Source organism: Empidonax traillii, unplaced genomic scaffold (genome assembly GCF_003031625.1).
Source record: "Empidonax traillii isolate 1590-97213 ecotype Southwest subspecies unplaced genomic scaffold, ASM303162v1 scaffold1198:size232379, whole genome shotgun sequence".
In the NCBI taxonomy this organism is placed as follows: Eukaryota; Metazoa; Chordata; class Aves; order Passeriformes; family Tyrannidae; genus Empidonax; species Empidonax traillii.
This window is the reverse complement of record NW_020956391.1, coordinates 142498-156642: the sequence shown is the minus strand read 5'-3', so window position 1 is coordinate 156642 and position 14145 is coordinate 142498. Positions and strand designations below refer to the sequence as shown.

Below are 14145 nucleotides of genomic sequence, written 5' to 3'. Positions count from 1 at the left end.
AAGGAAGCATTAGGGGTGTGTTTTGCAGCCATGCAATTAATGGATTTAAGATCTCAAAAATGTGAAAGAAGGGTAAACTCCAGACATTTATTCTTATGCCTCTATACTTATTACACATATATATATAATTTATAGGATTGCTTCATTCACAGGACCTGTCAAAAGGGCCTCCCCAAAAAAGAAAAAAAAACCCTGAAATATTTCCATGAGAAAACATGGAAAAGCACAGACTCTCAGCCAAACAGCATGCAAGTGGTGTTTTGGGGTGGGTTTTTTTCCAGTTTTCCCCCACACTTGTAGTGACCTGACTGAGGTTACTGGGCTTTACACAGACTTTCTGGTTTGTATTTCTGCAGCTGCTGCCCCAATAACTCCCACCAGCCAAGTCAGAAAAGGCCAGCAGCGTGGATTGCATTTCCACTGGGAAATGAAGAGTGAGGAAGTGTGAAAGAAGACCTTGGAAAACCCTTTGTCGTGCAATCATGATCTGGCCCATTATGGATCCCATTTTTCCAGGGAGATTTTGATTGGCATCAATAGTTTCCTCAAACAGAACCATCAGGATGCCCCATTTCAGGTCCTTTCTGGCAATTCCTGAGATTAACATGGATACATCCCAAATAAAACACACGGGTTTCCTTGTAAACCCATGGCACAAGGAGCTGATGAGGCTGACAAGTCACCTAGAGGTGTGACCTGGGACCAAATTCGCCCTTTCTTGATTATTTAGTTGTCTCCAGGTGTAGCTGCTCTCCCAGAGCCATCTCTGCTGGGCACACACAGCTGCTGCCCAGCCACACACCCAGCAGCAATCACCATTAACTCTTGGTTCCTCAACGGCTTTCTCTGCTTAGTCTGGATTAGTCTTTTTTCTCTATATAATTAACCTGATCTCTTCCTTACTAGAACAACAAAACAGCAAAAAAGCTTAAAAATGTTACAGACAAGGGGGGACTTGCTTAGTCGTGCTAAAAAAAAATTATAAGAGTTCTACAGGTACCTCAGTTACACCCCCAAATCTCACACACACGCTTGTTACTAGAAAAAAGGAATTACCACTCCCTTGACTTTCTGTGGATAAGTTTTTGCTCCTGAAAGGAAGCACTGTGGTGGCTGCTGCAAGTAACTGGAGCCAAACAAACTTCCTTTGCTTCTGCTGCTTCGGGCAGAAGCTGAGCTGACAAGTACTTAAACCATGGGAGCACTAAGTTATCGTTAGAGATAAGGAGGACATTAGGGGTCGAACGGGAGGGTTGAGCTTTTCGGGGAGGAATGAACCCAGTGAAGCCGTGCCGGCTGTACGGAGTCCGTGGATCCCAAACCACGGTCAGACACGCAACAAGTAACTCGTGTAAAATCTAAACACAGCCCTTTCTTGCCGTTCCGAACTGTTCCACGGTCTCCTTCCCTCTTCCCCGGTGCCTGCAGAGACCCTTCTCTTCTCTTCCCAGCCCGTGTGATCACCTACCTGTGATCCCTCACAGTGTCCCTGCGCTGCCCTCCGGCCGGGAATTCCGGGAAGGTTAAGAAGGTGGAAGCACGGCATCCCTGTCTGCTCTAGAAAACGCGGCTGCTCCTGTAAGAAGCCCAAAGACTCAAATTATTCTAAAAAGTTGCGACAGTACCGCAAACTATCCAACATAACTACTTTTGATATTTTTTTTTCTTTTAATGCAGTTATTTGTTATTAATAGGCACGCACCGAAGTGATTTCTCCCCCCAGGTGACTCTAACCCGCCTATACCGGGACTGATGTAAGGGTCAGACACAGCTGATCCCCCCGTTAGTTAGCTCGTTAGTGCTGGGCTGCCGGGGCACCTGTGATTTCCCCTCACTGCGTGTTGTTTGGGTAGTGCTGGGTACTTTTTAATGCGTTATTCACCGGGAACTACGAGACCTTACTGCGGAATCTCCCAGCCAGGACAGGCAACAGCGCGCCCAGGCTGTTAAACACAGCTATGGGCTGCATTTATCGCTCTTTCCAAAGCTCTGCACGCAGGCACACTGGGCTCAGGCGGGGCTGCTGCTCACGCATGGTTGGTGTTTGTTTGTTTATTTATTTATTTATTGACTGATTGATTAATTTATGTACCTGCGGGCGGGACACGCTGTCCCCCTGCGGGGCTGTCCCTGTGTGAGGGGCGGGAGCAGCCGCTGCCCCGACCGCCCTCCTTCCTCCCGGCGCGGCCGCTGCCTCAGCACATGGGGAGGGCTCCTCCTGCACCGCCCGCGGCTCAGCCGCTGCCGGGGAGCCTCGGCCGGGCCGCCCTCCTGGCGCTCGGATCGCCCCTCCGAGCCCGGACCTCCCCTCACAGCCGGGGCCGCCCCTCACAGCCGGGGCCGCCCCTCACAGCCGGGGCCGCCCCTCACAGCCGGGGCCGCCCCTCAGAGCCCGGACCGCCCCTCACAGCCGGGGCCGCCCCTCACAGCCGGGGCCGCCCCTCAGTCCCGCCCCTCAGTCCCGCCCTCCCCTCAGCCCCAACGGCCGCGGAGCCCGCCTTCAGCACGGGCCGAACCACCGCGCCGGAACGGGGGGAGCCCCGGCATGGCCCCTTCCTGTCCCCGCCTGTTCCAATGGCGCCCGCCAGGCCGTGCTCTCCAAACACCCCTCTCGCTCTGCGCCGCTCCGTGACGCGCGCGCGCGGCCGCGCTCGAATCTGAACGCGGGGCCGCTCTGAGGGGACGGGACTGACCCGGGACCGCCTCGAGGGACCCACCGTGAGGGGACGGGACTGACCCGGGACCGCCGGGAGGGGACCGGGAGGAGCCGGGCCATGATCGCCGCCTCCGGCCGCCGCCCCGCCCGGGGCGAGCCCCCGGTGCGCTCGGTGCGGCTGAGCAGCCTCCCCGCGGGGACGCTGACGCCGCTGAAGGAGCTGCTGCAGGCCCAGGGCGCTGCCCCGGGGCCGGGGCCGCGGGATGTCCCGCACGGCCGGGCCGGGCCCGCGGCAGAGCGGCCGCCGAAGCGCCGCGCCCCGGAGGGGCCCGGGCAGGAGACCCCAGCCAAGATCTTCCAGCGGATGAAGGAGCGGGCGGAGCGGCAGCGGCGCCGCGGGGGCGGCACCGACGGCATCCTGACCCACGGCACCGGGCAGGGCCAGGGCACCGACGGCATCCTCCTGACCCCCGGCACTGGGCAGGGCCGCACCGGACAGGGCCACACCGGCACCGACGGGATCCTGACCCGCGGCACCGGGCAGGGCCAGGGCACCATCGACGTAATCCTGACCCCCAGCACCGGGCACAGCCATGCCACCGACGGGATCCTGACCCGCGGCACCGGGCAGGGCCGTGCCACCGGCGGGATCCTGACCCGCGGCACCGGGAACAGCTGTGCCACCGATGTGATTCTGACCCCCAGCACTGGGCAGAGCCATGCCACCGACAGGATCCTGACCCCCAGCAACAGGCACAGCCGTGCCACTGATGTGATTCTGACCCCCAGCACCAGGCACAGCCGTGCCACCGACAGGATCCTGACCCCCAGCAACAGGCACAGCCGTGCCACCGACGGGATCCTGACCCCCAGCACCGGGAACAGCCGTGCCATCGACAGGATCCTGACCCCCGGCACTGGGAACAGCCGTGCCATCGACAGGATCCTGACCCCCGGCACCGGGCAGGGCCGGGGCACCGCCCAGCCAGGACACGGTGAGTGCCACGGGCTCTCAGTGACTCCCAGAGAACGGTTTGTTTGCCTTCAAAACACTTGGAATAGAAGGCACAGAGCTGTAATTCTGAGTGCAGTTCGCAGAACACTCTGGCATCTCGTGCTGCAGTGGCATCAACAAACCATATCCCCCCGGGGGTGTTTCTGTTCCCCGGATCAAGGAGGTTTTCTCTGTGGTTGCTTTGCAGGGTCGGTTTTCCCGTGGGTCCCTCAGGCCCCGCCCGCTGCAGAGCCCCCTGTGCTGGAGAGCCCCCAGAAGTTCTTCCTGCGCATAAAGCAGAAACTGCAGCAGCAGCAGCAGCACAAAGGTACTTGGGACTGCTCTGGGAAACACTTGACAGCCTCCTGGGGTCACAGACCCAAGGAACTGGTGAGGCTGGAAAAGCCCTCTGACTCACTGAGTCCAGCCATCCCAAGGCCACCACTGCCCCCTGTCCCAGGGACACCCCCCCAAGGCTGTTCCCATGCTTCAGTATCACTAACTTCTTTGTTACTCCTTTTTCTTTTCTAATGTGCAGATCCAACCCCTTCAACCCCCCTCCAGCAGAACATCCCTCCTTCCACAGCCACAGAGAAGCCCTTAGTCAAGCCTGCCTGTGCTGAGCAGCCCAGGGATGAGCCTCCTGAGGAAGTGGACACCGATAAGGAGGATGATGTGGACGTTTTCCTTGTGGAACCAATAGATGCTGATTGTGAAATGTCCCAGAGTGAAGTGATTAGTTTTCTAAATGTAAATTCCACCCCTTTGAAAAACGATAATCAGGTAAAAGAAAAGAGGGGGAATGGAGGAGCAAAAGATACAGAGGTTCCTGAAGACAGAAGAGAGCTGCAGCCCAGTAAAAACCAAGCTGCTCTGGGAGTGGAGAAGACTCTGGGGAGCAATTCCCCAAAGCCCTCCCAGTGCTTCTGCAGCATTATGCTGTCTAGCCCCTCAGTCCACATTCCAAAGAAGCAGAAGGTGACAGAAAAGCCTGAGGACCCTTTGGACAAACCTCATACCGACCAACCTGCTACCAAAGCAGACAAAGAGGTGGGAGAAATTAATCCTGTAGGGAAAGAGAGATTCCTCTGGTCTGTGTGTAGCTCATAGTTGTGGTTTTTCTTGTCAAAAGCAAGGAGTGCTCAGAAGAGAATAAACTCTATTTCATTGGATTTTACTGGTAAATTTTCCCATCAAAAAGATTTCTTTTTTACCTTACTCCAAGATGACAAATGTTCAGGGTCTGGGGTTTTTTTGTGTGTAAAAAAAACCCTTTTGGTTTAGTATGCACAAGCCACTGTGTTGGTTCCAGCTCTTGGCTGCCCACTCAAATGCAAGGAGCAAAGAGCTTTCCCAGCATTAGGCTAGGGATGAATCTACCCAGCTGCTGGGGAGGTAAGAGGCTTGGCTTTCCTACAGAACATCTGGACTCCTGTTGAGTCAAGTGGGACCAGAATCCTTTCCTAGGAGAGCAGTCTGCAGCCTGGCAGTATTCCCACCTTTCTGTATGGAGAGCAGTGTATTTGGAAGCATGCTGCATCCCTGGGGTTCCCTGGAAACCTGGCACAAGCACACCTGCCCAGGGCTTGAGCTTCCCTTGCTCCCTGGAGAAATCTGGGATTGCAGTCTCTTTAGATTAAACAAGTGACTTGTTTTGTTCTCCCCGCATGGCCAAGTGTGCCTGACGGGTTTCCTGTATCACAAAAACAATTCACCCTCTTCGTAGCTGTGGTTGAGATTGCGATCAGATGCCCTTTAATAGGCAAGATTTGTAGCCAAGGAGAAGAGGCTGAAAGAGATGTTACTGGACCTGAGCACTGAGGAGGTGCTGGCTAATAAACACCATTTTAAATGCTTTCTTTTCTTTTTTTTTCTGTAACAGAAAAGCATCTGCCTGAGCAGCTGGAGGATTAAAGTGATGGATGGCAACACGGCAATTTCCGTGGAGGGCAAACGGCAGTAAGACCCCGTTCTGTGATTGAAGTTTAGTGTAAAACAGGCTGCTTGGGGCAGCCCAGGGCACCCAGCACCAAGGGATGGTGTAGTTCCTAAACTGGTTAAAAACAAGGAAGAGACCAATTCCTTTGTGTGAGCAAGAGGTGGCCAGACAGGGCCAGAGCTGTTCTGTTCCAGGCCAGGAAAGGAAACCAGCACAGAGCACATCCTGCCAGCACCTGCATCCCTCAGGAATGTGCATCAGTGCCACTGCCCCGTGCAATATCAGAGTGCCAGACTGCACCCCCTTCTTTTACGCAAAGAAATCTTGGTATTGCCGTTCCTGACGTTCTGTGTTTCCGCAGAGACATGAGGGGCCTGCTGTGGCACAGCAACGCTGTCACCGAGCGCGTGGCACACAACCAGGTGAGGACGGCCTCGGGCAGCCTCTACGTCCTGCAGGGCAAGCTGGACTCGGCCACCATGAGGAGAGAAGGTGAGGGGCTGCTGAGGGTGCAGCACTGCACACTGCTGAGGGTGCAGCTTGCTAAATACTTGTACTGGCTTTCATTGCACCATTCTGAGGAGTAGCAGCAGGAGGTCTGTGACAGTGGCTCGAGTGCTGCCAAGGCTCCCTCAAGCCTGGAGTGCATGGGCTGTGCTGGCAGGGAACTGGCTGGGTCAGCTCCTCTGACCTTTGGACTGACTGTGCTTGTCCTGGATATTTTCTCTAGCCTCAGTGACTAAAAGTCTTGCTGAGCTGTTGCTGATGCCCCTCTGTCCCCTCAGGGTTTCCCTACCGCTTCATCAAGAGGTTCACCTTTGGCTTTTCCAGACGGTGGAAGGAGTATGTCCAGGAGTTTCTCGAGCAAAGGAGGAGGTAATTTCTTTGGAGATTCTGTTTCACTGCAGTGTTCTTTAAAGTGTTCATTGAGATTTTGCTTTTTAAGAATATTGTACCAGAGAAGTGTGAAAGGCTGCAGATGTGTGCATGAAGCCGCTGCTGTGCTGTGCCACCGGGCTTCTGCCCACAGGAAGGCTTCCCTTTTACATCATCTGTTAGGGAACAGCTTTTTTAGATGCTTATTATTTCTTTTCTTAAACTCCAAATCATTAGGAAAGAACAAAAACAAACCAGTGGTGTGGATGAAGAGAGTGACACTGTGGAGGAAGTTGATGTGTTGGAAACTGCAGAAGGCTCAAAGAAGAAACCTGGAACGAAGAACTCCACCTATGAAGTATTGCCAAGGAATGATGAAAACACTTGTGAGTGTTTGATAAGCAATTCCTTTGGGAAAGACAACTGGGGATGGATGGAATGGATTCTGGAAAAGCTCCTTGTGTTGGTTTTGTTTCCAAGGAATTGCTGTAAAGCCACAACCTGTTGGGCCAGCTGGTTTTGCTGGGCCTTGGAGAGCAGTGCCAGCCTTGTGGACACTGACAGCTTTGGGCTTTAACTCTGACCTTTCTCTGGGTTCTCTGTCCAGTGGGGCTGTGGCCAAACTCCACTGTGCTGTTTGTAGATGCTGCAATCAGATTTCCCTGCTAGCACTGTAAAAGCTCCTTTATTTTTTCTCTCCTCACTCCCATTTATTTGTCTCTCATCATCCGTGTTTATTTTTCGCTCCCTTTTCACTCAACGAGGAGCTGTTCATTGTGGCAACTCTTTATCCTTGTCCCTCCCTCCACGACTTTCCCAGTGTTTATAACCTTGTAAACCAAGTGCAGATCCCCCCAGAGTGGTATAACCTGAGCAGGGGATCAGTTCAGTGCTGTGCTTTCCAATCAGAACACTTTCAGAAGAACTCGTTGGGCTGAGTTTGATATTTGCCCTGTGGTCTGCTTTAAACACCTCATTGCTTGTGAAGTGTGCCAAGCTGAATTTTCCATGCAGTGCCTGGGACAAGCCCCTTCTTTCCTGTTTGTGCCCTGCAGACACCACCCCGAGGCACAGCTCCCGGGGCAACGACTCCAGCCAGGTGTACACTCGCAGCGGGAGACTCATCAGACCCCCCATGAACTTCTGGTGTGGCCAACGAGCCTTTGTGGATCAGAACCTTAATGTCACCATGGAAGAAGGTGGAGTGGATTATCTGAGCCTGGTAAGGTGCCTTTGCATGTTGGTACTTCAGTGTGTCTTAAATATAATGAACAAACTGGCAAGGTGTGTAACGGAACCAGAGCAGCTCTCAGGTACCTGGAGGGGAAGGAAACCTTGGGAACGTGATAAAAACATTGTAAAACAACAGCACTGCCTTAGCTCTGTGTTATCAGGTCATTGTTGTCTGTGAAATGGGGACAATGGGGAATTGGTTCTGGAAAAAGAATGGGGGTTTTGGCAAGATAATGTATCACACAGGAAGGTGGTGAGGTCCCACCTCAGATCCTGAGGCCCTTCACTGCAGGAAAGCCCTTGAGGGACTGGAGCGTGTGCAGGGAAGGGAACAGAGCTGGGAAGGGGCTGGAGCAGCTGGGGGGGCTCAGCCTGGAGAAAAGGAGATTAAATTAGGTTTTTTTAAATTGTATTATTTTAAAGATGCTTAGTAGTGAAAAATCCCACAAAAAGACCAGTTCCATCTCTAAGAAGAATAATCCAAAGGAAGCAATGAAGACAACAGAAGAAATGCCAAAAAGCCAAAATAAAGGTGAAAACGTTTTTTCCCCTATTTTCAAGTGATTGATGGAATCAGTGGGGTTGTGAGTTGGGTGCTGGAGCAGTGGGGTGGGGTCTGTTAATGCAAACGAATTCTGTAAGTCTTTTAATGGTCAGCTGCTTTTTCTATGAGCAGCGATGTGTAGTTTGACAGCTCCAAATATAAACTGTGCTTGTGGAAGTGTTCTCTGATTGCAGAAGTGGGACACACATTTCTTTCTGCACACTGAAGTGAAGGGATTAGGATTTCTTTGAGTTCACCAATCCAGTGACCTGAGGAGCCTGGCTTGGCTTTTTAATGAGGATGAATTCAAAGACCTGAAATGCCTGTGCAGGCATGGAAAAGGAGTTGTTTTTGAAATTGGGGCAATAGCAGAAGCCTGCAAACAGTGTGAAATGCCAAGCAGAAGTTTGTCTCCTAAAGCAGCTGCAATGTGTCCTGCAGAAAGGCTCTCTGGAGCAGGAGCAGAGCTCTGGGAGGTGTGTGCCCATCAGTGTGTTCAGTAAAGTCACGGACAGCCCTTCCCGCAGCTCTGAGTTTGTAGTGCCTGGCAGGTAAAGCTCTGGCAGGGGTTGCAGGTGCCCTGTGCTGAGAGCCACGGCTCACCCTGCACCCTGGCATTGTCTCTTCCAGGGAAAAGCAAGGAGAAAGGAGCCAGCTCCAAACGGGAATTCAAGCCTGCTGGAAAGAAGAAGGCCCGGCCCTTGCTGTCGGAGGAGGAGGGGAGTGACCCGGCAACCAGGGGCACGAAAACCAAAGCCCAGCCTCCTGCCAGGGTGCCTTCCTCAGACACCAGAGTGCCAAACAGACACAGCACCAGGATCCAAGGAATGGCAAAGGAGAAGCAAGGAGCAGATGCAGATGCTGGAGTCCTGTCCATGTACGAGCAGGCTTCCAGGTACTCCCTGAGGTCAGCCAGGAAGCCTTTTCCAGACAAGCGCTTCACCGAGGAATCCTCGGGCAAGGATGAGGGAGAGGCATCCAGTGATGATACCCCACTGCTGATCAGAAGGAAAAATAAATCCCTGTTAAAACCAGGGCCTCAAAACTGCAGATCTCACCCTAACTCTGAAAGATCCCAGGATGGTGCAAACAAGGCGGGCGAGCCAAGGACAGGAAAAGCCTCCCGGAATGTGCCGGTGAGGCTGAGTGGGACGGAGTCCAGCGACAGGTCTGAGCTCTCCACTGGAGGAAACACTCCTGCCAGTGGGTCCAGAGACTCCCTGCTGCCTGGGGAGGCCGTGAGGACACAGAGCAGAGCCAAACCCCCCAGGCACTGGCTGGATTCCGACAGCGAGCCCGAAACCAGCACGGAGCAACCGCCCGCGAAAGACGGGAATGCAAAAGCACCTGGTAAAAAAACAGGGGCTGGAGCTCCCAGCACTGCCAAGTCTGCAGCAGCCAGGTGGAGAGAGCCTGAGAGGGCAAAGCGGCAGAAACCTCTGGAGCTTTTTCCCAGGACAACTGATAGCTGGTCTGAGAAGGAATTGCAGAAGCTTTACAGGCAAGGGGTCACTGTGTGTTCAGAGGGAACAGTTCCCCTCGGGCACTGGCAGGGGTGGGGTGGGCTGCAGTGGGGTTCTGCACATTCCCTCTCTTTCACCTGACTCTCAAGGTTTCTTTTACGTTTCAGTTCCCTTTTCTCCACCAGTTAACCATCAGTGAAACACAGGAGAAGCTGGGTATTTTCTACAATAGCTGGAGATGTGTGAGCCTGCAGCAGCCCCTGTCAGAGCGTGAAGGGAGAGGAGCACTGGTTAGGCAGGATTTTGTGAATCTACTCCTCTGCTGGTTTTCAAAACCACGTAATTGATCTTGTTAAAAATAAAAACTCATTCCTATGAGTAAAATTGAAAACCACGAGAAGGTAAATGATATGGCAGAAGTACTCGTGTGTATGATGTGGACCATGGGTCAGAGGGAGCAGGTTCTGTCCCCAGACTGGAGTGACATGTTTAACGTGCCATGTTTATGTCAGCAGTTTGGTAAGGGAGAGAGGAGCTGCAAGAATGTGTGTGTTCTAAGTGTCTGGAGAAGACACCATAGGATCCCAGACTGGTTTGGGTTGGGGGGGTCTTAAAGAGTGTCTCATCCACCCCCTGCCATGGGCAGGGACACCTCCCACTAGCCCAGGTAGCTCCAAGCCCCGTCCACCCTGGCCTTGGACACTTGCAGGGATCCAGGGGCAGCCACAGCTTTTCTGGGCAACAACAGAGAAGAGGCAGAGCCCCGATTCCCTAAATCCAGGGCTCAGGCCCTTCCCAGGCGGGCTGGGGGGCTGTCCCTGAGGCCCTGCTGTGCTCTCCGGTAGGGCCGTCGCGGTGCTCCCCAAGCACAGGAGCGGATTCTGGCAGGAGGTGGCCATGGCCGTGGGGTCACGCTCTGCCCACGAGTGCCACGGCAAGTACCTGGAGCAGCAGGAGGCCAAGGGCTCCAAATCACAGGCCAAGAAGGCCAAGGCAAGACAACCTGAGCAGAAAGGTACTGGCATCTTGATTCTGGGGCTTTGGGGGTTGCTAAGGGTTTTAATTGAGACATGGAGAGGCTGGAGCGTGTGCAGGGAAGGGAAGGGAGCTGGGAAGGGGCTGGAGCAGCAGGAGCAGCTGAGGGAGCTGGGGGGGCTCAGCCTGGAGAAAAGGAGGCTCAGGGGGGACCTTCTGGCTCTGCAGTCCCTGCCAGGAGGGGGGAGCCGGGGGGGGTCGGGCTCTGCTCCCAGGGAACAGGGACAGGAGGAGAGGGAACGGCCTCCAGCTGTCTCTGGACAGTGACTGTTGTGGTCCTGCAGATAAGAAGGAGCTGGTGATAAGTGCCAAGGTGGGGACCCTCAAACGGAAGCAGCAGATGAGGGAGTTCCTGGAGCACCTGCCCAAGGACAACCACGACGACGTGTTCACCACGACACCCTTCCAGAGCAGGAGGGTCAAGGTACAGCTGGGCAAACAGCACCTGAGGGTGTCTGGGGGTGTTGTGTTTGTGCTTTCCCAGTGGGTGTGGGACCAGCCTGGTCTAGTTCCAGCAGTAATGCCCTGTGCATCTGGGGCAGGAGGCTCCTTGCTGTGCTGCTGCCATCCTCTGCTGTGGTGAAGCACCTGGCACACATCCAGCCACGGCTCACTGGGAAGTCAGAGCTCCCAGTCAAATCCACCACGTGCTGTACCAGCAGCATGGCACAGAGAAATCCCCAGGACTAGGGATGCCTGGGACTAGGATGATCAATTGGCTGGGAGGGCATCGATGCTTCTGTGTCCAAGACACCCTGGTTTTGCAGAGGGATTCTCCAAAGATGACTTTTATTAGAATATGATTTCAGCCAGTGATTCCAAAGTGTTCTTTTTCCCCCCTCAACCTCATTCTGCTTGTGCTGGGCAAAAGAGCCTGACTCCTCCTGTAGTGTCCACTGGCACCTCCAGAGAGAAATCCTGTGTATGGGAGTCAGGAGTGGATTCCCCTTCCCTGAACCAGCCCAGTCTCTCCTTGAGTCCAGGCAGGCTCTTCCCATCTGGAATTTCCTGTGCTAATTCCTAGAGCCAAATCCTTTGCTGTGTGAACAACAATCATCATCTCTTGTCTGTTCTGAACTTCCATCTGCTGGCCTTGTCCTCCTCTCCTCATGGGCTCTGTCCTGGATCCTGTCCTGTCCCTGCTCCCAATTTCAGCTGTGCTTTGGATCTTCTGTGCTGCTCTTCCCTGAACCTTTCCTGTGCCTCTCTTTCTTCCAAAGGCGAGGACCACAAGTTCCCTGAGTAACCCTCCTTCTGAGCAGCCATGCTCAGCTCTGAGCTTGGAATTCTAAGCAGAGCTCTGTCTCGGTGTGTGGTGGCATCCAGGCTGTCACCCAGGTGCTGGGCAGCACGGGGAGCAGCATGTGGGGCAGGGCAGGGCCGTGGTTTGGCCGCTGGGCCGTGTCCATGTCCCTGCGCTCGGGCAGGGATGGGATGGAGGGATGGAGTCACAGCCATGCAGAGAGGAAGGGCTGGAGCGACTGTGGAGGAGAGGGGAGAGCCTGGGCTGTGTCTGGGGACAGGGACCCCCTGGCTCAGGTCCCTGATGGCTCTGGGGTGGCTTTGCAGCTGCCGACGCTCCGGGACGACGACCCCGAGGACTTTACCCTGGGGGAGCTCTCGCTCACCCCCGGCTCAGCCATGTTCCCGCTGGCCAAAACCCCCCAGTGCGAGCACATCAGCCCGGGAATGCTGGCCCCCATCAACAGGTAGGAGCTGGGAAACCCCCGGGCAGCACAGCAGCCCGGGAATGTGGCCCCCAGCAGCAGGTAGGAGCTTGTCTGCCAACCTCGGCCTTTGGCTCTTCCCCAAACCCCTTTGAGGGAGGCAGCTCGTGGAGTGGGACACGGGTGCCTCCCAGCCCCTCCTGCCGGCCCTGCTCCGGTCCCTGGGGCTGATGTAACCCAGCTCTTGGGGCTGTGCCCGTTTGCTGGCCATGCCATTCCCTGAGCTGGATGTGATGCCATGGCTGCAGCCAGCAGGGAGTGGGGGCTGTGGCACTGAGTGCTCCCTGTGGCCCGCAGGAAGGACGTGGACAGGCACGTGTTGCGGATGCAGAAGAAGGCGCAGGGCAGCAGAGGCACCTGGGACAAGGTGCACAAGAAGTCGGTAATGCTGCTTTCCCCCAGTTCTGCCCCCTGCCACCCCAGCCAGGCACAGCTGGGCCCATGGGAGACACAGCCCTGGGATGGACAGCAGGAACCCTCCCCAGCTTCCTCCCAAATTCCTGGCTTTGGTCTCTACTGCTGTGGAGAAAAGGCCCTTTGGTTAGAAAGGAGCTGTTCATTGTCAAGATTAAAGCCACAGCTTTGGGTCAGGATTTGTAACTGCTTTGGAATTCTGTGGTCTTTATGTTCCTGTAACATTGTTCTGAACAGTGGGAAAAGAGTAACCATGGAATATCCAGAGTTGGAAGGGACCCCCAGGGATCATGGAGCCCAACTCCTGATCATGACCACAGCCATGGTCCCTTGTATCCTACTCCCTGAATTTAGGTATTGATTCCTCCACTATCCCAGTTTTTGCAGTTCCAGGCTTTTCCATGAAAAGCCACGATCCCAGCAGCAGAAATGCGCCTTGTGCCCTGGTTCAGAGGGAGCAGTTGTGGCAGCTGAGCAGTTCAAATTTGGGGAAGTAGTGCAGGGCTGGTGTGGCTCCGTCCCAGCAGGGCCCCAAGCTGAGCCTGTGTCCTTCCTTCCCTCCCCCAGGCTGGAACCGTGCTCGGGACACCGGCTTCCCGCAGGGCCAAGGTCAGCCTGGAGAACAGTGAGTATTCCTGCTTCCTCTTCCTCCATTCCCAGCTCCTTCCCTCCTTCCACATCCCTGCCTTGCTGGGTGCCCTCGATCGTGGCTGTCTGGGCCTTCTCCCCCTGCTCTTCCCCCTCGGACACGCTGATGATCCCTGTTTTCCACTGCAGACGTGGCCCAGGCCCCTGAGGTGGGGAAGCTCTTTGGAGCTCAGACACGAGACTCCTCAGAGGAGGAGGAGGACCAGGATTCCTATTTTTCCATGTGATGAAGTCTGTGGATCTGTTGGTTCAGCACTTGGGTGCCTCGTTCCGAGTCTGCAGTTCAGCCGCCCCTCCGGGAGGGAAGGGCTGGGATTACAAGATCGATTTGGAAAATGTTCCCCGATCTGGTTTTTATGTGTTTTAACCCCATTCCCATCTTGCTGGCACTATTTGGGTTTTCCATGTGTACAAAGTGGCACTTCCTTGCCCAGCTCCTCCTCCCCTGTTTCTGTTCCTGTTGCCTTTTTCTCCTGGGAAGGAGAAATCTACTGGCAAGGTCATTTTGAGATAAAATATCTATTGAGATATGAATGTACAATAAATTCAGGTAAGATCTGGAAAAAAATGAAACTGCTTTTTACTGTCCCCAAGGGCAAGTCTGAATTTTTACATT

At 54.6% G+C, this 14145-nt stretch overlaps 1 protein-coding gene across 1 annotated transcript; it reads left to right on the top strand.

Moving 5' to 3' along the window:
* The first annotated feature begins 2769 nt into the window (after window positions 1-2769).
* MIS18BP1 (MIS18 binding protein 1) lies at window positions 2770-13947 on the top strand. The gene is given in 16 exon segments (XM_027905731.1): window positions 2770-3651; window positions 3859-3978; window positions 4189-4700; window positions 5533-5609; window positions 5951-6081; window positions 6375-6465; window positions 6703-6851; window positions 7521-7687; window positions 8122-8230; window positions 8873-9743; window positions 10551-10720; window positions 11025-11164; window positions 12310-12449; window positions 12765-12849; window positions 13449-13658; window positions 13661-13947. Coding segments are annotated over 16 exon segments (3945 nt in total). The 5' UTR covers window positions 2770-2774; the 3' UTR covers window positions 13757-13947.
* Window positions 13948-14145: the final 198 nt, after the last annotated feature.